This window comes from Leishmania infantum, chromosome 18 (assembly GCF_000002875.2).
Source record: "Leishmania infantum JPCM5 genome chromosome 18".
Classification (NCBI taxonomy): domain Eukaryota; phylum Euglenozoa; class Kinetoplastea; order Trypanosomatida; family Trypanosomatidae; genus Leishmania; species Leishmania infantum.
In genome coordinates, this window is record NC_009402.2 from 618,760 (window position 1) to 646,226 (window position 27,467).

General features: G+C 59.9%; 5 protein-coding genes across 5 annotated transcripts; all 5 read left to right on the forward strand.

The window, feature by feature from the left end:
- Positions 1 to 700: 700 nt before the first annotated feature.
- Positions 701 to 1,402, forward strand: LINJ_18_1420 (conserved hypothetical protein; the record flags this gene model as incomplete). The annotated part of the gene is made up of 1 exon (XM_001464918.1): positions 701 to 1,402. One exon carries the CDS (start codon positions 701 to 703, stop codon positions 1,400 to 1,402), a length of 702 nt encoding a protein of 233 aa, XP_001464955.1.
- A 6,063-nt stretch (positions 1,403 to 7,465) lies between these two features.
- On the forward strand, positions 7,466 to 13,609 carry LINJ_18_1430 (conserved hypothetical protein; the record flags this gene model as incomplete). The annotated part of the gene is made up of 1 exon (XM_001464919.2): positions 7,466 to 13,609. The coding sequence occupies one exon, from the start codon at positions 7,466 to 7,468 to the stop codon at positions 13,607 to 13,609; it is 6,144 nt and encodes a 2,047-aa protein (XP_001464956.2).
- Positions 13,610 to 19,116: 5,507 nt separating this feature from the next.
- On the forward strand, positions 19,117 to 21,849 carry LINJ_18_1440 (conserved hypothetical protein; the record flags this gene model as incomplete). Its single annotated transcript, XM_001464920.1, has 1 exon — positions 19,117 to 21,849. One exon carries the CDS (start codon positions 19,117 to 19,119, stop codon positions 21,847 to 21,849), a length of 2,733 nt encoding a protein of 910 aa, XP_001464957.1.
- An 802-nt stretch (positions 21,850 to 22,651) lies between these two features.
- Positions 22,652 to 23,701, forward strand: LINJ_18_1450 (conserved hypothetical protein; the record flags this gene model as incomplete). The annotated part of the gene is made up of 1 exon (XM_001464921.1): positions 22,652 to 23,701. One exon carries the CDS (start codon positions 22,652 to 22,654, stop codon positions 23,699 to 23,701), a length of 1,050 nt encoding a protein of 349 aa, XP_001464958.1.
- A 1,711-nt stretch (positions 23,702 to 25,412) lies between these two features.
- Positions 25,413 to 26,189, forward strand: LINJ_18_1460 (NADH:ubiquinone oxidoreductase 78 Kd subunit-like protein; the record flags this gene model as incomplete). The annotated part of the gene is made up of 1 exon (XM_001464922.1): positions 25,413 to 26,189. The coding sequence occupies one exon, from the start codon at positions 25,413 to 25,415 to the stop codon at positions 26,187 to 26,189; it is 777 nt and encodes a 258-aa protein (XP_001464959.1).
- Between the last annotated feature and the right edge of the window lie 1,278 nt (positions 26,190 to 27,467).

The window sequence follows — 27,467 nt, forward strand, 5'->3', positions numbered from 1 at the left end:
ACCATCTCTTCTCCTGCTGTTACTGCGCTGCGGTGCTGTCGTGCGTAGTTCTGGGCCTCGGCTGCTGTGTATGCGCAGTAGAATGGCAGTGGGCTGGGCGACGCCGAAGGGCGTCGGTGGACCCCGCTCCCTGTCATTGCCGCCGTGCGACACAGCGGTGGGTGGGCGGCGGTTGCGTGTGTGCGTCTATGTGTTGACCTCTTTGCCATGGAATATGGACGCTTTTGTATTGAAACGAATCTTCATCGCCCCTCCAGATGCCCGGCTCCTCTTTCCTCCACCCACCTTCAGGAGAAGCGCTCCACGCGCAACGGAGTATGTGGGCCTACATTTACATCAGCAGGCGGATCGCCACCTGTATTCGTCTCTCGTCGTCTGATCTGATTCTTCTCTTCCCTACGTTTCTCCCTTCCAAAAATGCTGTTGGACGACAGCAGCGGCATCTGCGTGTCGTTGCGGGTGTGTCTCTGTGCAAGTTGTTCCTGACCCTGCTCTTCACGCGAGTGTCTCCTGTGTGCCAACGGGGCAAAGCAGAATCAAAGGCAATCGAAAGCCAAGGCGCACAGCCCCCTCCCCCCCCATCATCTAGCGTCGTCATCATCTTTTCCCTCTCGTACCACCTGTGGCTCACGCTGGCCCTCCTTATCATCTTTTCGTGTATCTGCCCACGCCCCCTCTGCTTACCCAGAGGCCTCCAAAGATGGGCGGCAGGATTTCGCGCGAGCAGATGAATGATTACCGGGAGGTTGTGAAAGATCGCATCTCCGAGGAAGCCATCGGCTTTCTGCACACCCGCTTCATGAAGGCCGCCCCATCTGGGGTCATGACCCCGCTCCTCTTTAAGCAGTACATCGAGAGCGTCGGCATGTTCAAGAATCGTAGAATCCTTCAAGAGCAACGCAGGTGGCAGCAGGGCAGCATCTTCGACAAGTTATGGGCCAGCCGCTACAAAGGGGAAAGGCAGCAGCCGGCTGCCGGGGCCAACGGGGACGCCAACAGAGACGCGGCAGAGGAGGATGGCATTGATTACTACGATCACCTCTTTCGTGGGTACGACATCAACAACGAAGGGGTGATCACCTTCAAGAAGTTTCTGATGTACCACGTAGCAGTCGTGTACAGCACCGAAGATTTGTTTTACGTAGTTTTCAACGCCTACGACGACGACGGCGACGGCTTCCTGTCACTGACGGACATCAAGGCTGTCATCACGGCAGCAACGCGCTACGTAGGTGACTACGACGTCAACGACCGCGAGGTGCGCCGCGTGATTGATGAGGAGGCGCGTCGGCTCATGGGCTTTCTGGACATTCGCAAGCAGGGATACATACAGATGGAGGACATGCGACTCATCACGCAGAAGTACCCGCAAGTGTTGGAGAAGATGAAGAATTTGATGTGAAGAAGTCAGAGGAGGAGGATGTAGCGCGAGGAGTAGCGCTGCTCGTGGAGGCGTCTTCGTTGCCTTTTTTCTCTACTCCTTCTCCTCTCTCTTTCTCGTGCCTTTCCTTCTTCCTTGATGAAGGACGTGTACGATCGATTTTTTTTTTTCCTTCGGCGTTTGCCTGCTCCGTCACCACACACACGCACACACACAAACTCCCCCCCTCTCTCTCCGCGCGTGTGCGTGCCTGTTGCACGTACCCGCTTGATCTCACTCTTTCCGTTTTCTTTTTCTTCTTTCACGTCTTGCCTTGCCGGCGCCATGATCCTGTCGTTTTTTCTTCTTGACTTTTATGTCTGTGCTTCAGAAGGAGCGTTGGCCCTCCGCTGTCTTGGTGGGTGCGGTCTTGCCTGCTGCCATCTTTTCCGCGTGTAGCTCGGTGCTTGCGCGGATTTGCACACGAGCTCTGAAGGGAGGCGCGTCACTGATGCCCTTCGATTGGTGCTCTCCCGCGTCGCTTTCTTTGTTGTACGCGCGTCTCTCTCTCTCATCGTTACCCTTCATCACTCGTGCTTCGCGTGGTGTTTAGATCATTGCTGTCATTGCACAGGTTTTTTTTTTCGCGAGGAGCACACGTGCGTGCAAGCGAAAAGGACAGCGCGCCGCTGTATCTCTCTCTCTCTGTGCGTCTCTTGAGCCGCAGCAGATGACCCACAGCGTGTAACCCCTTTCGCTGCAGCTGAGGACGCTGTCGCTCCATATGCAGACAGAGAGGAGGGAACACTCGAAGAACGAGCGAAGGCAACTGAGCACACGGACGAGGACGGCTCAAGGTCTTGGAAGAGCCCCACGCCCTCTGCTGTACACGGTGCAGCTGCTCTCTCCCTATGACGAGAGACCAAGTGAGCAGATGGCGGCCTGCGCGTATGTGTGCGTCTTTCTCTTTTCATGTGGGCTTCAGTCTCTTGCCAGTGATCGGTGCCACACTACATTTCCCCCTCGTACCAAGACTCCGTTGCCAGGGCCAGATGAGCTAGATGTCGGGTGGAACGGGAGACAGTCGACACTACACGGAGGCTTTGTACTCGTGAGTGCTTGCGGAGAGCTCGGTGCGTTTTCCTTGAAGTCCGGCGCACATGAATAGTAACAAGCAAGCACTGATCCTGCAGGTTTAGTCGTCCTCTTCTTCCTTGCGCTCCTCCCTTCTTCTCTCGCTCTCCTTGTAGGGCTCTGTCCTCTTCTCTGGTCAGCCTCGGTGCTCGCCACCTCGCGAACATCATCGCTGGCGCTGCTGGTGTTTGTGACTGTGGCTCATGAATGGCCTGTCCTCTTTTACCGCTCCCCCGACTTCACTCTCCCCGTCGCTCTCATTGCTGTCGATATCTCTGCGTCGAGCGGCCACCACGGCACGGACGACACCCACTACAAGCAAAAAAAAAAGGGAATCAAACCTCCGAGGTTATCTCCCTCTCCCTCTCCCCTCAAACACGCACACGCGCGCGCACCCTATATCATCACACATACACGAAAACGAGCGGGCCAAACAGAAAGACGCACAGACGCCTGTTTGGTGCGTGCGCGCGCGAGCAGAGCTGCCGCCGACACAGCCGTGCGGCTGACAGCCTCTCTCTTTGCTGGCCGATCTCTCTGCGTGTGCACGGATTTCGTGCAAGTGCATTCCTTTTTCTGTGTGTGGACATCGCCACGCATCAGCCGTTTCCGTTGCTTCGATAGCACGACTGCTGTTGGCTGTTGTGGGGCTCTGTATATCAATTTGAAGGTAACACGCGCACTCCCTTCCTCTCTGCGTCTCTGCACCCCTGTCTGCGTCTGTGTGTGTGTGCGTGTGCCTGTCTGTCTGTGTGTGTCTCTCACATAGCGGCGTTGCTTATTCGACTTGTGTGCTGGACATCCTGCTTGACTTCGTTCTTCGTCTTTTTCTTTGTCGTTGTCCCTCTCTATATATTTTAACTTTTCCACGCCACCCCCTTTATTTTGTTGTTTTCTCGTTGTTCTTTCTCGTGTTGCCCTGTTCTGCGTGCGCTCGTTGCTGTCTTCTTTCTTCGTTGCGTGTCTGCCACTCTCTGTCTTCCTGCGAAGTGTGCTGCCTTCTTCGGCTTGCGCCTTTCCCACACTTCTCTCTTTTTCGTTTCTGTCGTGCTGTTTGGCAGTTGTTGTTGAGCCGGCGCTGTGCACCAGAGTTGTCGTGGTCTCTGCTGCCTCTATTAGGCGTTCTTGGGTACGCCTATCTGTCTCTCTGTCTGTGACTGAGCGAGGGAAGGCATTAGACGGCTCCTGCCGTTTTCCCTCTCTCCCCCTTTTTGTGTTTCGCGTCTCCGTAATCTGTGCCCCCTCCCCTCTTGTGTGATCACTCCGCCCCCGCACCGCTGCGTGCTCGCGTCGCTTTTCTCTCTACCACTACCTCCGCGGCTATTTTATACATATATATATATATTATAGTATATATATGTATGTATGTTTGTTGACTACGAACCCTCTCTGCCTGCCTGTCTGTGAGTTTCTCGCGGTCGATTTCGGTTTCCTTTTCTGTTTTTTCGGGTGCGTGTATCTTGGCACTTACTCGCCTCCTTTTTTTTTATTTTCATTTTTCTTGGTCCCTCTTTCTCTTTTTGGCCGATTATCCTGGCGCCACTTTGCGGTTGCTGTCGTTCTCGCGGTTGCTGGTACGCTGGAGGCGCTCGTTCTTGTCGTTTTACGCTGACGACTCCGGGTAACGGGGCCGAGAGAGAGAAGGAGGAGGAGGCATCATACCTTTGGCGACGTATCGCTGCCATCTGTTGCAATCCCCTTTCCTTTTTTCCTTCTTGTTTTTGGGATCTGTCTTTGCGCGAGTGCGTGCGCCCATCACGTTACTGTCGACATCAGCGTCGGCTCCCAGGTTTGCGTCTTCGGTTTTTTTTGTTTTCTTTAGCGTCCTCTCTTCCGCATCCTTGTCCCTCTCTTCGTGCCGACGCCAGGGCCTCGTTTTCCCATAGCACAACAAGGGCGCGGAAGACACAGCAAGCGCGAGAGGAAAGAGCAGAGTTGCTGTTGCGCCCAGCATCGCTCTTCTCCGTTTGCCTGGCTGCCTCACATCCACCCCTCACCACCACCACATCTACCTTGAATTCATTCGGCAAACATACACACAGCAGCCGAAACAACAACCTCCTCCCTCCCTCCCCCACACACGAAAAAAAAACGCGCGTTTCTGTGTCTGTGTGCCGGCGTCCTCCCCGCGCTCACTCTCATACGCACACACTTGCGTACCTTTTTTACTCTTCCGAGGCGCTCCCCCTTGCCGGCCCGTCCTCTTTTCTCAGTACCGACGCAACAGCAGGGGAGAGAGGGGGCGCGCAAAACAAAGAAAACAACGAAAAACGGCGGACGGCGTAGACGGCAAGAGAGAGGCATCGCAGAGGGAGAGAGCAGTCCTAAAAGAAAGGTGTGAGAAGGCGAGAAGAGAATACGAAGCCGAAGAAAGCGAAGATAAGCCGCGAACACACAGGACGACATCAAGGAGATTCGTCATCACTGAAGCCCCCCCTCCTCCTCCCCTCCCTCTACAGAATTCAGGCTGCTTAACAGCAATAACAGAAATAACAGCCACGATACACACACACACACACACACACACGCACGCAACGACTCCGCATCGATTAACTAAGCAGGCGAGGGTTTTATCCCTTTTTTATTTTTCGTTTCTCCCTCTTTTCTTTCGTTTGGTTGGCGCTCGCCTCCTCCCCTCCTGTGTGTGTGTGTGTCTTTTTACCTCGCTTGCAGCCGCACCGGTTGCACACAACGTCATAGTCGTTGGTATGATATATATATATTGTGTGTGTGCGTGTCTGTTCATTTTATCTTGAATTTCGCTGCTGTCTCCTAGTCGTGCACACCAAGCCAAGTCATTGCTCCCCCCCCCGACACACACATACCCCAAACAAACAGCCGCAAGTGTACACGACCATCAAGACCGACCAGCAAGCAGAGGAGGACTTAAAGAGGGGTAAGAGAGAAAGCGAATAAGCGTTTCCTCCTAGAGAGTGTGGTTGGTTGCCTGACGCATCGCAGCAGTGTAGCTGCTGGAAGAGAAGGAAGGTGAAGAGTGAAGACAGTTGCATTGGCGTCCGAGGAAAACAGGCGCTCCGAGAGCGAAAGCAGATATTCAGTGGGGACTGACGAGGAGAAGTTCGTCGACTAACATCAGTTACCCCCTCACCCTCCCCGCCCTTGCATTACTGACCTTTGGCTCGACCGAGAGGAAAAAAAGGGAACTTGCGCCCAAAACGCCCATCCTTTTCGCTTACTGCCACACTCCTTTCTGTGTTCGCTGGCTCAACACTGCGTAGCGTGTGACTACTTTCTCGCTGTGCCGGCTTCCCATCACCCCCTCTCTTTCTCTCCGCGCCTTCTTCTCCCTTCACCTCCCAAACCACAATAGCCGTATTCGTTTCTTCTCGTGCGCGTGTTTGTGTCCGTCTGTGCCGTTGTCATCATCGCACACGCACACAGACGCCCCCCTCTCCTCCTCCTCTTTGCCTGCCTTTGCTGAATTTACGCCTTTGTATTTTCTTCGTTTCCTGCCATTCCGTACGTACGTAGGCCACCTCCTCTGTCGTCGTGGTCACGCCTCAGCCCTCTCCTTCCATTTTTTCTTCATCGCTATAGTTTGGTCTCTCTCTCGTCCTTCTCCGTCTTTTTTTTTTGTTTGGGTCCCCGAGTAGTTTTTGCATGGTTGTACATCTCTGCGCCATTCTCCCCTCCCTTCCCCAAGCCCATCAATATCTGTGTATACTTCACGAACCTTTTCCACTCCTCTCCTTCCCCCTTCTCTGCACACACTCGCTCTCTACTGTGCCCCCATCTCCTTCTTCGTTTTCTTTTTTCTATATTTTCTGTTTCTCTTGCTTGTCCGTGTCTCTGTGAATCGCTGCTGCTGTCGCAATCTTACTCGTGCTTGCATTGTCTCTGTCTGTCTGTCTGTGTGTGGCGCCTCACTTCCCACGCTTTTTGTTTGTTTCTCTTCCACCGGATTCCCGTCCACTTATTTTCGTCGTTTCGTTTTAGGACATCTCCCCCACACAAACTCACCCACGCGGCCCCTCTCACGTCTCCTCGCATCTTTTCTTGGCCTCTACCTCCGACTTCCTCTCTTACCTCAAGCTTCCTCCTCGTCGTCGTTTTTTTTTTTACTGCTCTGTCGTTCTACAACTCTCCCCATCTTTTTGCTCGCTCTTCGGCCGTGTCTGTTTCTTCGTGTGGGCGTTGCCGTCGGGGTTTGTCATCATCGTTGTTGCGGTGGCTGTTGCTGTGGTTGTGGTTGCTTCTGCGCTACGCTCCGTCATCATTGCGTTCTCTGTTGCTGTTTTTTTTTTCTTCGTTTCTTCTGCATCTCTCTTCTCTCTCTCTCTCACAATTTCTTGTTCGTGTTGTGAGGCTGTCCACCTTCCCCCCTCTTTCTTCCCTGCCCTCGTCTTCGACTGGTTGATTCATTGACGCAACTCCGGGTTCTCGCCTGCGTGACTTCGCGTTATCTTCGTTTTCCCACTCGCTTACTTCTCGCATTTTTCTTTCCCTCTCGGGCTCCGGTCGCTGTTCCTCTTTACTGTTGTCGTTGCGTGTGCGTGAGTGCGTGTGCCCCATATCACGAGCAGATTTGCATCCGCGCGCGTGTCTCGTTGAATTCGACTGACTTCTTTTTTTTTTCTGTCTTATCTCTCGTTGATACGGTCTCTCTTCTTCCCTCCACTTTCTCTGGCATCATTGTCTTTTGTGTTTCTTTTCTCCGCTCGTGCCGTTGTGCTTGCACATACACCCGCAGGCACGCGCAGGCGCACCGACTGCTGCCTCTCCCACATCTGTGGCAGCAGCGTAGAATCGGATCGACTGAGAAAGAGGAAAGCCGCGAAGAGAACACGGCGCTCTAGAGTACGCAGCCGAGTCACTGGCGCACACTAACGCGCGCGTAGTGTCCTGCACGGCAGTGCTCTGCCTATAAGGCACTGCTACCTGCCATTCCTCCCTTAGACACATAGCACCGTCATACAAGGGCGGCAGCATATATATATATATATATGCGATATGGAGGCTAGCGGTACCCTGCGAAGCAGCGGTGACTCGTCACCGATTGTGGCGTCTACTGCCGACGCCAGTTGCGATGCAGCGATGCCAGCGCTGCGAAAAAGTATTGTCGCAGCAGCAGGCTCGAGCAGCAAGCCCGGCTCCCCGAGCAGCAGTCTCGGAAATGTCAGCTTGCCCGATACGCACTCCCCCCGAACCCAGGACCTCGGCGGCGGTGAGAAGGACCGCCTGTGGCTGCCGGACTCACTGCACAACGTCGCTGAAGCAACAGCCACAACATCACCAAATACGGCTAGTCATCCGCCTGCCCGACTTCTCCATCACAGAGACTCCTTCATATCTATGCACAGCACCGACGCACCCTCAGCAGCGGTTCCACTCACCTGCATGAGCTCGCCGCCGTCCCCGCTGGCGAGGGCGGAGTGCCTGCGCGCGAGTGAGAGCGAGAGTTTTGACACCGGCAACATGAACAACGTGGGAGGCAGCCGTGCGTCCACGAAGCGGCTGCGCTCTGATCGCATGCAGGCAATCAGAGCTACCTCCGCAGCACCGCCATCGCGGCTGCGGCGCAGTGCTTCGCTACCAACAACCGGATGCAATGGCAGCCACATCTTCAGCGCCCGACTTTCCACCCCGTCTGCTGCCGGTGGCGCAGGCGGTGGCACAGGGTCTTGCAGCTCACCCACTCCGCTCAGCGAACGCAGCGGTAAAAAGAGCAGCAGCAGAAGTAGTCCTCAGCCTCCAACAGTTGCGACACCGCTGTTGCAGCGCGCACCGCACGCGCAGGACACGGCGCGCGCCAAGGGAGGTGATACATCGCATGATGGGGGTGGCGCGCAGTTCTCGACGCGCCAGCTCGGCTATCTGTCGAACTCCGAGCTCTCGAACGCGCCAGATGGCAGCGAACCGACTCCCTACACTGCGGGCGCGTCGGCGAGCAGCAGCCCCACGGCGGCACAGTCATCGCCGCCACCGCTGCCATCATACACGCTGCCAGTGACGGACGACACTCACTGTCAGGACAACGTTTTGGCAGGTGACATGGGCGACGCCACGGCCGTTGTCGCACCCGCCAGGAAGCGCAAGAAAAAGAAAAACAAGAAGAAGAAGTCGGCAGCAGCGGCAGCGGCCGGCGCGGTCGAGGGAGAGGACGCTGCCATGTCAGCGGCGGCGGCTGCTGGTGCTGCCGGCGGCACGGGCACTCCGATCGGCGGCAGCGCCACGGTGAATAGCGCCGTCCCGGCGACTGGCTCGTTGCCGCTGCCACCTATCCCGATGATGCCCGGAGGCGGCGGCAACTCCAGTGGGGTCGTCCCTGGCGCATTCTTGAGCCCTGGCTGTAGCCAGGGCCACGGTAGCGGCGGCAGCGGTTCTCTGCTGTACAGCAACCTTCCGCAGCCGCAGTTTCATCCCCAACACCTCGGCGGAGCACGCGGGCAGTTCGTGATGATGTTCAATGGTGCGCAAGGCGGCGATGGTGCAGGCGACCCGATCATGATGGGTTACTCGATGAATGGCGGCGCTGGTGGCATTGATGGCGGCGGCGGCGACTACACGAGTGCCGGCACAGCTGTTTGTGCGGGGGGTGAGGGCAGTACTTACGGTCGAGGGGGATCGGCAATGATGATGGTGCCTATGATGGCCTCCAACTACCACCACCACCACCACCACAGCCGCCATGAAAGCAGCGGGTCGGGTGGGGCGTATGGTTACTATCATGGCGGGATGAGTGATTGCGGCAGAGGAGGAACCGCCGGCATGTCGCCTGCGCATACACAGATGGGCCATCAGGGTGTGGGGCGAAACCTGCAGGAGGAGCAGCGGCAACAGCAGCACGTTCAACAACAGCAAACACCGTATCCCTATCCACCTCAGCCCGTGCTGATGGGCAGTGACGGCAGTGCTGGTAGTGGCTCGTATCCAGCGAGCAGCGGCCACAACCGCCACGGCTCGGCGCACCGCAGTGGTGGTGGCAACAGTGGCGGCCCGCAATACTCTTCGCAGCCACAGCAGCAGTATCAGCAGCAGCAGTGCTACTATCAGAACCTTCGCTACAACTCACAGCCTTACTTTCATGGCGGCGTCTCCTCCACGACCGGCGCTGATGCGAATGCGATGCAGGGAGGGCTGATCATGGCAACAGGTGAGGGAAGCAGTGGCGCTGAGGGCGGTGGCCGCGGCGAGTGCGCCGGCTTCTCGAACACCCAGGGCCAATCCAGCGGCGGCGTCGGCGGCTCGATGCAGTACAATGGAGAGGATGCCGCGAGCCGGGTGCCGTCGCAGGTGCCCGTGGAGGACATGGTGCCGGTGCCTCAGCAACCCCAGCGCAACGTCAGCTTTCGACCTCCGATGCCAGCGGCGAGCGCGTCTGGCATGTCCTACTATCCACCAAACAGCGCCGCACCGGCAACACTGGCGGCGGCTGCCGGTGCCCCCAACAACGGCAGCGTGAACAGTAGCTATGTAAGCTGCGGCAGTCGTGGAGGTGTGTCGGGGTCGATGATGGCCAGGGATGGCGGCGCAGCGGTGAACGGTGAGGCGAGGTTGCCGCGAGAGGAGGTGATGACGGCGGACCTCGCGGCGGATGCGGCGCCGCGGTCGCTTTTTCAGTTCACGCCCGAGGTGAGCCCGCGCCTCTGTCGCCTGATCGAGCGCGAGCTGCTGACATACTTGACGCCGTCGCTGGCGTGTCTGCAGCGCCGCCGCAGTCAGTTGGAGACGCTGGCTGGGTACATCACAGCCGCGCTGCGCCACGCGGGCCGACAGACCGGCCACGACTATGGCGACATCTCCTACTACATCTTCGGCAGCGTGAACATGCGCACCGTGCTGCCGGACGGCGACAATGACGTGACGGTGGAGGTTGACGGCTTGGTGGCGAGGGAGTCGACACTGACGCCTCCACCTTCGCCTCCGCAGCCGCTGTCGTCATCTTCGCTCAGCGATGGAGGTGGCGCTGCCTTGGACGCTTCCGCTAAAGCGGTCATGCTCCCTGTGACGACCGACAGCAGCACCGGCAGCGTTGATGGAACGATGCAGCTAACGACAACCACGGACGGCTGCCCGCGTCTTGTGGCGCCAGCGGTGCTGAGCATCGCGTCCGGTGAGGTACTCGGCCGCGTGCGGGACTACCTGCGCAGCTTCAAGACGCCTGTCTTTGTCGATTCCTTGGTGATGGCAGAGGTGCGCGTGCTGAAGCTGGCGATGGAGGGGTGCAACTACGACATCACTATTGGCCAATTTGGCGGTGTCAACTGCGTGCGCTTCTTGCACGAGATGGACGCAGTGATCGGGGACCAGCACGTGCTCAAGCGCACACTGCTGCTCCTCAAGGCATGGTGCTGTTACGAGGCCCACATCTTGGGTGGGCAAGCCGGTTACATCGGCTCCTACGCGGCGACAGTGATGCTGATCTCGATGTTGAACACGGTGGAATTCCTCGAGGACGCCGACGCTGGGCAGATTGACAGTGATGGTGACGGCACGGCCGCAGCGGCGGCGAGGGCGGCCGTGACGTTGGACTCCCTGATGAGCGGCGACAGCACCGCGGAGGAGGAGGAGTCTTTGCTTCAGAATCCCGCATCCTCGTCCAGTGCACCGGTGACCACGGCGGCCAAAGCCTCCACCACGAAGAGGACCAAGGCGGACCAGGAGGGTGAAGGGCTCCTAAGCGATATTACAAGCCCGACGAGCAGCAACCGCGGCGGCCGCTGTCACGATCGTGACTCTGCCGGGCAGCCAGGACCGTCACCGTCCCGCCCTGCGGGCCGTGACACCACTGCCGCGTCGCCGCGCCCCTTGTCGCCGCTGACTCTGTTCGCGCGCTTCTTGAAGTTCTACGCTTATTTCGACTTCGACCGGTATTGTGTGACAGCCTTCGGCCCACTGCCGCTGCACAAGATCACCTCAACTCCGCTGGACCTTAGCTACCTCGAGGTGGATGCGGCGCACAGCAAACCGCTGGAAGGTGTTGCTGCGTCGAACCGCGCGGCTACGGACTTGTCCTTTCTCGGCTTGACCCCGGAGGGTGAGGCGGCGATTGGCCATCTTGTGCGCCGCCGCCAGCAGCCGCTGCTCACCGTGAGCGGTGTGAAGCACTTGCTGGACCAGGTGAACCGCTCGCGGCGTGCAGAGCGCCAGGCACGGTACGAAGCACACCAACAGCCAGCGCAGCGACCCGAGCAGCAGACGGATACCAACGCTGCGCAAAATGCATCGGAGCACCGCAGCACCAGCGCTTCTTCTCTAGTGCAGCTGAACCGCCCCGGGTGCGCCGCTGAGGACGCCGGTCTGATGTGCCCATCCTGCAACACTGCCGTCTTCCCTGTTCGTGACATGAACGTGCTGGACCCGCTGCGGTGGAGCAGTAACATGGTCCGTGGGGTGTGTCGCAACCACCTTCAGCGCATTCAGCGTGCGTTCCTGGAAGGGCTTCGACTCTTGGATGTGGCGTCGCAGGAGCTCGGCGGAGACATGATGCAGATGGACGTGACGAGCGTCGGCGCCTCAGCCAGTGCGGGCCGCACCGCCGGTGGTGTTGGCGCGACTGGACGCCGAAGAGCCGGGGCTGCCGCCGCAAAAGCTGCCGCGTCGCCGACGTCGCAGTGGTCTGCTTTCAGTGCCGCGAGCAGCAGCAGCCGCAGCTGGACCGACAGCGCCGCGAACGGTGTCGCCGGCCAAGCACGCGTTCAGCAGGGCGCGATGAGCGGCGCCTCAATGTACGGCTCCCCAGGGAGCGCGGTGGAGGCCGGGGGCGATGGTGTTGGAGAGGTGCAGCTATGCCCGGGCTACCCTGCGCCGCACTCGCAGTGCACGCTTCGTGAGGCGGGTGTTTTGGAAATGCTGTTTCCACGCACCATTGAGGCTATCCGCAAGCACAGTCACCTTAACTGCCCATGGAGCTGCGAGGGGGCGGATGCGGCGGCGCTGACGGGAGTGCCGCAGTGCGCGGGCTGCACAAGGCCCTCCCTGCTGTGCACTCCGGCCATCCGCCGCATGTGCCAGCCGCAGCTCATCTTCCACCCCTCCAGCACTAGCGAGGGCAGCAACACGGCTGCCACTGGGGGGAGGCAGCCAAAGCAACTGCAGTCGACAAGCGGTAAGGCCACATCCTCGCCCACCTCCACTGCCACGCCGCAGCAGTCGCTATCATTGGCCGTCTCTCCCACGCAGAGCAAACATCATCAAGGTCCAGGAGGGCGGCGTGGCAACGCGGCGGCGGTGGAGCAGGTGGTGAGTGAACTGGAGGAGGCATTCGCTGGCCAAGACACGAGCGAAGAAGCCCGTAACGGTGGCCCGCTCGGGGAGGCGATGGTGCCCGTGGCGGAGCAGCCTCTGACACGTGACAGCGCGGCATGTGGCGCGACTGGTTCACAGCCGCCACCGCCGTCATCGTCCACGGCCTCCGCGCCGCCGCTTCAGGGCAATGTCTACGGCCCGGGCGCGGCAGAGGCCACGATGCATCATCATTCACACCAGATGTACAGCCCCGGCGGAGCGTGCAACAGTGGTGGCGTCGGCGGTGCGTACCTCTCGGCCTACCCGGCGATGCCGCTTTCGGCTAGCATGCCTGAGGAGAAGTACTACGCCATGCACGTTGGTGCTGCTGCAGGGGGTAGCGCTGGTGGCGCCGGCAGTTCCGGTGGGTACGGCCTCTCTCCTAGTCATCACGGCAATCGCAACATGGGGCCACCGTCACAGCAGCACCAGCATCACCATTACGCGCAGCAGCAGCAGCACCAGCACCAGCACCAGCATCACGCTCAGCAAGCGCATGTACGTATCGGTTCCATGTCCTCCTCGGTGATACAAGGCAGCTACAACGCTAACAACGGAGGCGGCACCGGCAACCCGGGCCACCGTACCTACGCGACCAACCCAACGGTACCAGTTCCGATGGAGGGCAGTGGGTTTCCGTCCTACGGCGGACACAACTACGCCCCCGCTGTGCGTCAACAACAGCAGCAGTACCCCTATCAGCACCAGCAACATCATCACCACCGCGGCGATGATGGCACTATGCCACACAGCAGCGGTAATCACGGCTACAAGGGTGGTGGTAGCTGCCTGCACAACATAAACCATCACGGCAACAACAGCAGCAGCGACTCCAGCGCCCAAGCGCTGCTGCTGCAGCGGCTGTAGATGATTGTGAGAGGGGCTGTCAGGTAAGGCGGAGAACAGCGCGGGGCAAGATGCTGCTGAGGAGGGGGGGTGCCCCAGGCTCTGGTGTGGATCTTTCTATGCGTTTGTGTGTGTACCTTCGCGGTGGTGTGACGGTGCCCGCATCCATACCTTCCCTCCCCTCGTCCCAACCGCACCCGAGTTACTTTTCCGTTGCTTTCACGCCGTTGTTGTGCCATGCGCAACATGCTCCGCGGCAAATAGGCTGAACTCTGTCTCATGCTCTTATTATCTTCGGTGCTCGTATGCGCTCGTGTGTGTGAGAACAGCGTTCGGCGGGAGCGGCCCCATCGCCGGCAGCTGCGGCCCATTTCGAGCGTTGTGTTCATGGTTCAGGAAGCGACATGTTAGGCTCCTTTGTTTTGCTGTTGTCCTCCGCGACAAGGAACAGGCACAACTAACCGGGGCAAGACGACGCATCTACCGTCGCTTCCGCCTTTCTACCTCCCCCCCCACACACCACCCGAGCGCGATATCCTTGCGCTTTTGTCTCCACCGTAACTGAAAAAAAGAGGCGGTGCGTCATTGTGCCCACCCTCCTCTCCGTGAGCGCGTGTTTACTGGTGGGTGAGACACATCTGTGCACCGTTGGGCGGTTGCACTGCCCCGCTTGACATCATAACTCCTCCATGTTCCTACTCTCCTCTGCACACCCGCTTTCCGTTCGCCTCGTCAGCTCTTTGACGTCCACCCACCGTCGCCTTCTCTTGTCACTTCTTGTCCCTTCTCTCTTTAGGCCCCGCTGCCTGCGATGGGGCTGACGGCAGACGTCGGAGTTCGAGTGGGCGCTGCCCGGCGCTCGTCTCGACTGCGAAGGTGCAACACGCACCGATCCCTACGTATAACACGCGTGACGTGTGCACCGCCCGAGGAGGAAGGGCTGCCGATTCGCCTCCCTCTCCACTTCTGGCGCTCACAAACGAGCTCAGCGGATACTGAAGCGCTTCGAGTGCCGCCGCATCGTAGCTGCCGGCTGCTCCAATGGCGACCTGTTGCAGCACCTCATGCGCTGAGTTTCCACTGACTGAGTAGCAGCCCGCTGACGTGACAGCAGCTGAGACCGATTCATGTGTGCTGCCGGCTGCGTCGGAAGAGGTTACCTTTTCCTGGTTCTCTACCATTGCCTACGTCAGGGACGCAGACGAGACACAGGGAAGCCGTGCTCAGCGTTGACGTCATTGGCCATATCCCTCAGCATCTGGTTGCGGCGTTCGAACGCACACACATACACGCATACACGCACATACCCATACACTATCTTCGCCGATCTTGGCGCCGCGCGCAGGGTATCGGTGGTGCTGAGGACCACGCTGAGCAGGGGCAAGAATACTCGGCTTGCTGGGAGGTAGTGGCACGCAGCTAGCGGCAGTGCCCGAAAAGACGTATCGTTCACCATCGCCAGCGAAACGATGGATCCGCCGCAAAAGCAGAAGGGGGCCGCTCACGATGACGACAGCACCAATAGCATCCATCGACCATGGGAGCCAGCACCGTTTCGGCGACACGGCGGACAGCTCTTCCAGCTTACCCAACAAGCAGTGAGCGCAGCATGTCGAGTTTTCGTGGAGGTGTGCTACAGCAGCAACTGACGCACCGCTGAGACGGCGCTGTTCGGTGACGCCTCTATGCATGACACGATCTTTGGAAGGCGCAGAGACGTGCTCAGCTGCGCCGCTCAGCATCCAAGGTGCTTGCCGCCCTCCCCTAGGTGGCCCTTGTCGCAGCGCGGTTTCGTGGGCTGTCGGCCTGGCGTCTGAGACCGGCGGCCAGGCCCGCGATCCACGCAGTTGGCGTCAGCGCCCCCGCCGGCTTGGCAAGCTTGTCGGCGTCGTCCTCTTGCCCCAACACACAGTCACCAGCGACAAGCGGAAGCGAAGGGCACGCGCGACGGGCCAGCAGCGCCAGCACCTGTGCCCCAATGTGCCGCATCATGCCACGCCACACCACCCCCTAGCCCTTGTAGGGCCCGTGCCGGCCACCCTGAGGAGGCGAGGGCGAGCCCGCAGCAGCGACCACACGCACCTGACTGTGCCCTATCTGATCCCGTTGTCCTCGCAGCATGTCAAGCTCCAGCACCATTGCACCGCGCCCAGCGCGGCAGCGGCAAGCAAGGAGGCCGCAGCCTGCTGTCGCTGCGCCGACGGGTGCATGGTCGTCATGAACCATCGCGGCCTCTCCCGACCTGTTCTCTGTCTGTGTCGCGCCATTCGCCCACAGCGAGCAAGGGAGCTCCCACACAGCGGGGGAGTCGTTGCCTGCGTGCCGCTGGCCTTTCTCACTTCAGAGAGTCCGCCCACCGCTCGCCAGAGAGCGGATGCGTCGAAGTGCATGCAACCGCTGCGCATGAGGGGTGTGTGCGCGCGTGTGCTACCCCGAGGGGGCCGATACGTGCATACTCGTGTGAGAGCTGCCGAATTTTTTTGACGACACCGCAGCACGAAGTGCGCACCTCCCGCGCGAAATGCACAACATGGCCCCCATCGCGCGGTCGCGGAGAGATGCAAGCAGGTGCGGCGACGCAGCGCCGTGGGATCATGAGGGCAGAATGTCGGCCTTTTCGAGTGAGTCTCCGCTCTCTGCATGTTTGGTGGGCGCTCACCATGAATGCGGCTGCTTTGGCGTGGGGGTGCTCGAGATGTGTTCTTCTGCTTCTGCCAGCACTGCTCCGCGATGCGGCGGCACCATCGCGTCGCCCTGATTGACGCAGCGCCATGCAGGAAGCGCCGGGGAGCCTTTTGACGGGCCCTGCGCGTGCGCGCAGACCACCCTCGCCTCGGCAGGTCATGCCGTGTATACTTTGATAGCCGCTGCAGCATGTCGGCCAGCGCCGCGCCTTGAGTGGAGGTCTACACCGGGAAGGTGGCGTTGGTGGTGTGGGGTAGCGATCCTCTTCCGGTCAACGCTAGCGGCATCGCGTCATATGCTTCCTGAAAGTGGATAGTGGACTGCGTCGTGCAGTCGTGGCTCGGCTCCGTGGTGACGGTGCCCCAATCGCAGGTGAGGCAGTCGAGCGCCCGGGTGACGTCCGTTGACGTGTCCGTGGCCCCGTCTGCGCTGTGCCATGTTGGGGTGTCCTCCTCCCTTTTCACATGTCAAGTATTTACGATGGGGCCAATTGTATGGAATGGACCGGGCTCGGTCGGGTTGTCCTTTCGTGTCCCACACCGGGTGGTGCGAGTTGGCGTCCATTCCGACAACACGAGGGCTGGGCGCGACGCTGCTTTGTATCTGATCGACAGCACTTGCTGTCCCACCAGGGCACCTGCTGTAGGTGTGTAGCCGGACCTGAGGTTAGTATCCGTCTAGTAGGGTCACTGCAGCACATCCAGGCTGCCACTGCTGCAACTTAGCTCTTTAGAACGGCATGGCGGAGAAGGAGGGGGCTACACCTGTACGTATGTCCTCCTGCCTTCGCACGGAGGCGCCGCCACCACGCTCTTCGCCTCGTGATATGCCAGAATGCTGAAAAGACGGGTGGCCACATGCCTTGCAGGCCCGCCAGGATGGAATGCGTCTCTTGCAGAACACAGAATGCTATTGCATACTTGCAAGAAGCTGGGCACGCCGACGCCCTTCGGCGTCGCCCAGCCCACTGCCATTCTACTGCGCATACACAGCAGCCGAGGCCCAGAACTACGCACGACATCACCGCAGCGCAGTAACAGCAGGAGAAGAGATGGTGGATGCGTGTACGTGCTGAATACGCGGGCAGGACTCGTAGTGGGCTGGTCCAGGCGTGAGCATGGCTATACGTCTCTTCGGCACAGCGCCAGCCAAGCCCTGCCCTCCGACGCCAGAGAGCCCGCAGCCGCACCAGAGGGCAGGCTGCAGGCTGCTCGGCATTATCACAACGAGTGAGTATTGGATCATGACGCCAGCGTGTGGTGGCCGGCATTGTCACAATCAGCGGGAAGCACGCAAGAGTAAACCGTTAAAAGGAAAAAAAAACGGGAAAAGACAGTGGCCATGGTGCTGACCGAAAGCGTTGGAAGGGGGAGGAACGGTGAGTGCCGGAGAAAGTAACGCACAACCAAAAGAAAAGCAGAAAAAAAAAAGAAAGTCGAGCACACACACGCAAGCAAGAATGTTCTACGCAGACATCTTAAACCCATTGTTTCAGCTGTTTTGTTTGCTGCTGCTTCCTCTATGTGTCCTAGTGTCCATCTCCCCCCTCGATGCTTTTCTCATCAGAGGCCCGCTTGTGCTGTGCCGGCATGACCTTTTCACGACTCCTGTCGGGGAGCCCACAGGGTTGAAATAGAATAGCAAAAGAGGGGCAGAAAGCAATCAAAGGCACAGTTCTGAGTGGCAGCCAGACGCGAAGATAAGGTTATCTTTTGTTTCCAACGTGTCCACCCCACCACGAACAAGTCAGCACCTATACACGCATACGTAACCGCAGCCCACCCACCGCTGTGTCGCACGGCGGCAATGACAGGGAGCGGGGTCCACCGACGCCCTTCGGCGTCGCCCAGCCCACTGCCATTCTACTGCGCATACACAGCAGCCGAGGCCCAGAACTACGCACGACATCACCGCAGCGCAGTAACAGCAGGAGAAGAGATGGTGGATGCGTGTACGTGCTGAATACGCGGGCAGGACTCGTAGTGGGCTGGTCCAGGCGTGAGCATGGCTATACGTCTCTTCGGCACAGCGCCAGCCAAGCCCTGTCCACCGGCGCCAGAGAGCCCGCAGCCGCACCAGAGGGCAGGCTGCAGGCTGCAGGCTGCTCGGCATTATCACAACGAGTGAGTATTGGATCATGACGCCAGCGTGTGGTGGCCGGCATCATGGAGGAGGAGGAGTGCAAGGGAAATGGTGGCGACCTGCTCTTGACGAAACGAGCCAGCGAGCTTCTCATGCCGCGTCCCCGTGGGAGTGCTTTTGTCTTCCCTTCACGGAGGCACGCTCGCATGCGGGCAGAGGCCGATATATATATATATGTGTGTGTATATATTTGGTCAGCGACCGCCACGGCGATGAGCTCAGTCGGCGATTTTTTTTTCTTGGCCTAGCGGTATGGCGGCTCCCATCACACCGCTGCTGGCGTGTCGCGGTTTTGTCTCTCTTCTCGCTTCTCCCTCTCTGTCTCATTCTCCTTGTTTCCTTTTTTTTTTCGGGCTCCGCATCGTGCGTACACACAATCCTAAGGAAGCGCGCAAACGGACGCTTACGAAGCGTAGCTGTGCAGATCTGCAGCACCGGCACCACCTCGAGGCGACAGAGCGAAGCGCACGGAAAAGCGGCTGTGCACCCGATAGCGAAGGAAGACCGCCACGGTAAAGCCACCTCTATTCACTCAAGTGCATGCGCGCGCATACTGACGTACACATCCTGGCGGGAGAAGAAAGAGAGAGACAAACGCACGCAGAGGGCACAAACACGCTCCCTTTCAGAAAACACAGGTGCGGCGGCGAACACAACAGAGGCTCGCTGATCCTTTTCCCCTTTTCTCCTTCAGGTCAGACATGCCTGAGAGCGAGGACGAGCGCCGGCTGCGCAAGGAGAAGAGGCGGAGCGCGGCCCGCAAGGCTGACGAGGCAGAGAAGAAGGGCACAGCGACTTCCGCAGAGGCATCTTCGCCATCGAGGATACCCTCGCAAACGACGGCAACTGCGAGCGCCACCACAGCTGCCCCTTCCGCTGATGCGCAGGCTGAGCGGAAGGAAACGGAGGAGGAGCGACGCATCAGGAAGGAAAAGAAGCGAGCGCAGCGTGAGGCCCAGAAGCAGCAAGAGGCAGCCGCAGCCGCAGCCGCAGACGCCGCTGCTGCCACTGCCACTGCCTCTGCACCTCCTATCGTCGATGCGATCGCTCCCAACGCTAAACAGTCAAAGGAAGAGCGCCGCGCAGCCAGGAAGAAGGATCGCTGTAGCGGCGATCAAGCGGACGACGCGGACGCGGCACTGCTAAACGCGATAGAGGCGGAGAACAACGCCGTCGTGGCACAGAGCATCCGGAACAGTCGCAATTTCGCCACAGCGGAGCTGAAGAGAGTGACGGAAGAAAAGGAGCGGAAACGGCTCGAGTCGGCTGAGGAGCGGGCGGAGCGGAAGCGCGCGGAGCGTGAAGAGCGTCGTCTCCTCCGTCGCGCCGCCGCGGCCGGTGCAGCAGAAGGAAAGGGCGACGCCGAAGATGGCGGCGCTTCGGCGGCCGACGCCGCTGGCAGGGTGGCGCTGAGTCCGGTGACTGCGTTTGATCCGAGTGAGCTACAGCGGCAGGCGTATCGTGCACAGTTCCAGAAGGACCTGACGCGAGCCACAGCGCTGCGCCGCATGGTGGACTTTGATAGCAGCGGCGGTGTCGTGCTGGACCTCGCACCACAGAGCGCCTACGATTTGTACATACGCGACTTTGGCCAGAGTGGACGCGAACAGGTCGGAGTGCAGGCGCCGCCCGAGGAGGAACGGCTGGACGCTGGCACGCAGGCCGAGCGGGGCAAGCTGCGGGCTCGCGGGGCACAGGCGCCGGATGATCTCGGCCTCTGCCCGGAAGAAGAGGCGGAGAGGCAGTTCTTCCAACTGCGGCGCAAGGCGCTGCTACGCAATGGCAGAGGCGGTGGCGCCGCAGCTGGCACTGGCGCCGCGGCTGCGGGCGAAGGTGACGACGGGGTAGATGGCGAGGAGGATGGGGAGGTGGCTGCGAAGTCAGCTGCAAATGGAGTTGGTAAGAAAGTAACTCGTTCGGTAGACGCGGCAGTGCTGGAGCGCTTCCTCACGAACACGCTTTCGGTGATGATCGCCGCTCTGGATGAGAACAACTCTTTGGTGTCGGGAGCGGCGACCGGCGCAGACGTCCCGTCGGTGGAGAGCTCGAAGCCGAAGGCGCCGACAGCGTTCTCATCCTCGTGCACAACCTTCTGCTGGCGCGGCACGCGCAACCGCCCCGTCGTGCAGGTGCTGGTGAACCCCTCCAACCCTCGCCAGCTCATTGCCCTGCACGGGGCCGTTGATGGAACGGGGCCGTCTCCGACTCTCGATACGTTCCTCTCCGTGCTGCTGCTGTGGAGCGTGCACGACGCCACGACGCCGGACCGGGTGCTCGTCTCCTGCTCGTCTGTCACGTGCATGTGCGTCAGCCCCTCTCGCCCCCACCTCGTCTACGGCGGCACTGCGGACGGCAACGCGTGCATCTGGAACCTTCGCGAGCCGGACCGCCTGCACCTCTCCGCCGGCTGCTACGAGCGAGCCGTCTTCCACTTGCCTTCCTACAACACGGGCTGGCAGGTGGGCGGCCACACTGCCCCGGTGCGGCAGGTCCGCGTTGCGGGGTACAACACCACTTCCGTCGCCACCCGCAAGGAGGAGCAGTACGAGCAGCTCGTCTCAATGGACGACACCGGCGTCATGTGCTACTGGGCACTGACAGAGAAGCGCGACCCATGCGAGATGAACAGCGGCAGCCCTGGCGCCGCTGCCGCGACCGGACTCGGTTTGCTCGACAGTGACTACGGTCTACACCCCGGCAGCTATGTGAGCCTGCGTCTCGTCAAGGACTCAGCGGCTGCGAGTGCCGCTGCTAGCTCTGTGGTTCAGCAACACGACGAGGACGGCGACGCTGCGGTGGCCTACAGTGCCGGCGTCACCGGTGGTTTTGACTTTGCGCCATCTGACAGCACCCAGTGCGTTCTGACCGCTCCTCAGGGCGTCGTTCGACGCAGTCGCATTGGGGGGATCGCGTCGCCGTCTCTGTACGGCCCTTCCTGCGGCAACAGCCACCTGCCCTACGCCGCGGCGTCGGGAGACAAGCCACATCATGTGAAGACGGTTGCCGTGCCATGCTGTGTGCAGTATAGCATCCTGGATACGCGGTGGTTTGTGGTGGGCTACGAGGACGGCACCGTGCGGCTCTACCTTCAGCACGAGGCAACGCCGCAGGTGACAGTGGAGGTGGGCAATCAGCCTATCGTGGCAGTCTGCTGCAGCGGCGCGATACCGTGGGTGGTGTGGGCGCTGGACGAGAGCGGCGAGTTGCACCTGATCGACTTTGCCTACCACCGCCGTCAGGCACCGCGTCTCTCGCACACGCTGACGCAGCCGGACACTGGCGTGTGCACCTGCATTGATGTGTTATCCAAGAGCGAAAAGGCAGATCAGCACTTCCTCGTCGCGGGGTTCGAGAAGGGCGTGATGCAGATGCACATCGTCGATGTGGAGAAGCTGCGCGTGGCCCACTCGGAGCGCGACGAACGTTGGATCTGACGGCAATGCACCGAGCGAAAGAGGATCGCTGTGGGTGTAGGGTCGGCAGATTGTGATGCCGCTCCGTTTTCTGTTGTTTCTACCTGATGTACGCTAGAGCGATGGGGCGACGGCTCTGTGGACGACGGGGCTACGTGGAGGGCTGCGTGCGCGTGTACGCGAACCCGCCAAACTGCCTGTGCGTCTTCCTCCCACCGATTCCTTCCGTTCGCGTTTTGTTTTTGTGCTGTTTGGTGATGTTGACAAGGGACCCTCGGCGGCGCGGCCACCTCCTGCCCTCCGGCATCCGACCAGCGGCGGCATCGTTCGCGCCGACCGCGGGAGCATACGCGAAGAGCAAAATAGCAAAAAAAAACCAAAGCGGAAGAATGATCGGCTCACCGGAGCGGCTCGATGAGCAGGAGAGGACACGACGGTGCTGCGACAGGAGGTAGGAGGGAGGGGGTGCTCTTCGTTATGCTGCGCCTCGCACATGGGAATCCTGCACCGCTGCGTTGTGCTTGATCTCACCTATTCTTTGTCCTCTCCATCGCTGCGGGCGGATGCTTGTGTGCACTCATGTTAGGTCTACAGCCATGATCGCGGGTGAAGCAAGACGAAGAAGAAAACAGAAGACACAGCCGCTTCTGACTCGTTCCCTGTAAGCCTCGCTCGATGAGACAGCTCTCACCATCATTACACTCACACACACCCTCTTTCGTTGATGATATCTCCCCCTTCCTACGCAGTCTTGCGTGCGCGCGCAGAATCGCGGTTACAATCCTTTTCCAGAGCGACCGCGCTCTTCTTTCGGAAAGGCGCGATGGGGTATTTCCGTGGCTATGCCGCCCTCATAAAACATGCGCCTGTGAAGTTTCCATGCGATGCGCCGAGTGGCGTGAGCGCGCCGCTGCATGGAAGCTACCCGTGGTACGCTGTGCGCCACGTCTGCACTACTGCGGCTGCTGCAAGCGGCAATGCTGTAAGCGGCGGCGGCGATGGCCACCCGACGCGCTCCACGTCGTCAGCTGCGGCAGGCGTTTCAGAGCTGCCCAACAAGTTCATCTACGCGCCGCGACTCCGCTACACGGCCCCGTGGCGTAGCAGGCAGATAACTGACTTTCTCGTCTGCAAGGACGACGTTGCCCTCTCGATCGCGCACACATACCGCAACCCGGACACGGACATCACCGTCACCCTTATCCCACTCCGACATTTCGCTCACCCCGAATTCTTCAAGCAGGTGGATGACTTGTGCAACCAGCACGAGTCGGTATTGATGGAAGGGCGCACCCCGCTCAGTGGTGCTCCCTACTCCACGGTGGTGCCGCCGCGGGAGCGAGTCAAGTGCACGCGGCCGATGGACCACGAGGATGACGAGGGCTGGGAACCGCGCGAGGTCGAGAGCTTCTTTCAGCCCTTCTCGTGGGGCGTCAAGGACTCGCCAAATCACACAGTGGTACACGCAGCGGACAAGTACGACTACGAGAAGCTGCCTTGGTGGTGCTCTGTGCGCTTTAACGCGCCTGTGCTCGGCAGTTTTGCTCGGGAGCAGCACTGTCTTAACATGATCTACCCTCTCCGCGAGAATATGTACAAGTCCTTTGCCATCCCCTGGGGGGCCGCCCACATGCCAGTCTTCCACGAGATGCTGCTCGACAACGGGTTCGAAAATGTGGGCATGTGCTCCCTCCTCGTGCTGAACCGAACGGATGGCATTATCAGTGAGGGCGAGTTTATTAAGATGCAGCACTGGCAGCGCAAGCGCGCTCGTCGTGCTTGGTACCTGTACGGCATCGGCCTCGTCTCCTTGTGGCGGCTCGTCTACGCGCACCTCACTATCGAATACCACAGTGGACCGCGGGAGATGTAATCGCCGTGGCGTTTTCTTTTTCGTTTGCGTAGCTCTAGTCGAGCATAACACCGCTACCATCAAAATCTCTTCCTCCTCCCTTGAGGTGCTGAGGGTCGGGCTCTGGACAGGTGCGCACCGGTGGAAGGCATCCCGTATGCTTACGCAGACACAGACACCCGGGCTGTGGCCCTCCTCCCCCTCCACTGCCGACTTCGCCAGTCGGCTTCTACCGTCCTCGGAGGGGACGCCGCTTTCCTTACTTGTCCTCTTCCCGGGTTGTCCTAAAACACTGTCGCGCAGAAGGCACATACCCACACGCACATGGATGCGCACGCATCCGTGTTGCATCCCACCCTTCTCTTCGGCGCTGCCCCCCCTCGAAATCGAGGAGAGCGAGCGAGGGAGGCCAAAGCAGGGCAGCGAAACCATAGCAAACCCCTCCCTCACCATTGAACCGTACACCAGCACGGATGTGCGTTACTTGCGTCTTGCATGAGAGGAAAAGGACGGGAAGAGTGCGCAGCGCCCTGGAAAGCTTACTGATGCTGTTCGCCCTGTGTGTGTGTGTGCGTGTGCGCGCTCACACCCCCTCTCTCTTTTGCTTGGCGACGTCTTTTTCCACTCATGTGTTCGACGGCTTGTCTCCCGTTGTGGTCTTCGTTGGCGGGCGGCCCAACACTTGGAAACTCGGAGAAGAGGGCGGAAGAGAAACGAGAAAACCACTGGAGGAGCACACCAGCAGAGGAACACAGAATGCTGCGCTTCACACGCGCTAAGGCACCCACACACAGGCACAGATACGCATGGAAGCAACGCTGCGCCCTTTTCAGTAGAGCGTTACGGCTGCCAAGGGTGAATGCCATGTGTGCGTGCGTGTGATGACACCAGTGGCTGCGGTTGTTTGTCTCAGCCAGCATACGCACTTCCTCTTCTTCTCCCTGCCCCCTCTCTCTTTATTGATGCTTGTGGCAGCGCAAGTGCGAAGAAGCAAGGTAAAAGCAGAACACGCCAACAAGCAACGTCCACGGCACCGATTATCGCCTCTTCTTTCTTCCCATTATCAGTACGGCAGCGCCGTGGTCCTGCCCCCACCGCCGCCCCTTTTACCGTAGTGCCTTTTAGTAGCAGTAGCACTAGAGTCGGGCCTGCTTGCCCGAATCCGCTTTCCGGGACCGCTAATCGTTGTCTCGGTGTGCGCGCGGGCGTTAGCAGCCCACCCCCGTAGCAATCCAAGGAGGTAGGGAAGGGCATCTCGACGCCGACTGAGAGACTCACCAAGTGAGACATAGGGATCACGAAAGAATAGAAAAACACCCACCATCGGCGTCTGCGGAGCCTGGACGTTTCCCTTTGACCCCGCGAAACGACAGGACGCTGCTGCGCGGTCTGAGAAGGGCTGAGGCAGGGGAGGCCACGGGGAGTACGAGAGCCCGCTGCGATTCACAACTGCTGAGGAGCGTGTTGCCCATACATACACACACACACAACACACACAGACTCACCCTCTTTTCACATCTTCCCGCCACCCTCTCCCCATCTCAGCTGCTGCTGCTGCTGCTCATTTCTGTTGCTTTCTTGATTTCCTTTCCCGATGAAGCGTTTTGCGCATGCGGCGCTCGGCCGCCTGCTGCTCGCATCGGCCGCGCTTACCTCGTCCTCGCTGTCCACGCCGTCTCTGTGGACCGCGTGTCGCTCCTTCAAGTCGGATGGGACGCCGTACAACTCGGAGATGACGGACATCGCACACGGTAGCAGGTACAACCGCGACGCAGCGGCCAGCACAGCTGCCGAGCAAGTTGCGGCGGGTCAGTACGCTGAAAACAAGCCGCGCGCCATCATGTTTGTCAACAAGCGCCCGGTTGAGATCATTCCGCAGGAGGAGAACGTGCTAGAGGTTCTGGAGCGGGAGGGCATCACCGTACCAAAGTTCTGCTACCACCCCATCCTCTCCGTAGCCGGAAACTGCCGTATGTGCATGGTGCAGGTGGATGGCACTCAGAACATCGTCGTCGCCTGCTCCACTGTGGCGTTACCTGGCATGTCCATCATCACCGACAGCCGCCTCGTGCGCGACGCCCGTGAGGGCAACGTGGAGCTTATCCTGATCAACCACCCGAATGACTGCCCGATTTGCGAGCAGGCCACCAACTGCGATCTGCAGAACGTGAGCATGAACTACGGTACCGATATCCCGCGCTACCGCGAGGACAAGAAAGCCGTCGAGGACTTCTACTTTGACCCTCAGACACGCGTCGTGCTCAACCGCTGCATCCACTGCACCCGCTGCATCCGCTTCCTGAACGAGCACGCGCAGGACTTCAACCTCGGCCAGATTGGCCGCGGCGGGCTGAGCGAAATTTCCACCTTTCTAGATGAACTGGAGGTGAAGACGGACAACAATATGCCCGTGTCTCAGCTATGTCCCGTCGGGAAGCTGTACATGGGCGATGCAGACGAGAACAACGACATAGTGCGCACGCTCGAGGCTGCGGGGGCAACGGCGTGAAAGGGCTGCCCTGTTGCCTGCCGCCTGATCAGTGCTCGTGCGCGTCTGCCCCTCTCTCTGTGTGCAGGTGCCGCGGCCTCTTGTTTTCGCGCCACTTCTGCACCTTGTCTCTTGATGTGGCGTGCTAGCGCCAGTGGACGCGCCCGGCATGCCCACACAGGCACTTACCCTGAAGAGCACAATTGCTCAGCTACGCAGTGGATGAGGTGGCCATAGCGAGAGAAAAACGGCGGCAGCGTCACGGAGAGCACTGCCTTTCGCTGCTTCACGAGCCCCCTTTCTTGTGCTGGCAGCAATGAAGGAAAGCCGAGCAGCTGTGAGCTGAAAGAGACCAAGGGCACTCATGTATCATCTTCTTTCCGTTCTTTTTTCTTGGCGTGCAGCAACCCCCCTGACCCCTCCCCCATCGCGTCCCACCACGAGACCCACCACCGCGCCTTTCAGGCCGTTCACGATTGGTGTGCTCCAGGTGGTGCTCCATGAAGTCGACTACGGCCCCGCCCCGAGCCTCGACGAGGTTCGCTGTGAGAGCGTCAAGGCTGTACCGACGCACGGAAAGAGGGGCGCCGCTGGATATTTACAACCAGAGCGTCGCCACCGGCCGCGTCGCTTCTACATGGAAAGGATAGGCTCACCGTGCCCCCTTCCCCTCGCCTGCAGCCGCACGTGCCCAATGGTGTGGCCCCGTGCCCTACTGTCTCTGTGACACTGACCCGTGATCTGCGCAACCCACATGAGCAACGTACCTCGCGACGACTGCGCGACCATCTGGGACACAAACTCCAGCCACGGCAGCCTGACTGCCGTCCCCACCGCTCCACTGCAGACCGCGTGGACTTGCGCCCCCACACGGCGGCCCAGCACCAGCCAGGTGCCGCTATAGGGGCGGCGTCTGTGGGCTCGACGCTCACGCCTTCGGCTCGGTAGGCCACGGCGCTGAAGAAGTGCGGCGTAGACCCACGCCATGCTGTGGGATGCCGCGGCTTTAAGAGGCTGAGGGGGAAAAAGCATGGCATGCATGCCGAGTGCGGGGCCTGGGAGGGCCCTGACCTGCGGGTGACCGACTTTCTCCCTGGTCTCATCCGGCATGCACCTGCACCACTGTCTCTGCCCTCGATGAGGACACTGAAGGCGGCCCCGCTTTGGGTCAAGGCATGCGGTCAAGCCGAGTGTGTCTAGCGCCGGCCGCGCGGCACGTAACCGCAGAAGGGACGATGAAGGACGAGACGAGCCCGCTAGACGCATGACCTCATTCGGTGTCAGGACGGCTCCATCTGG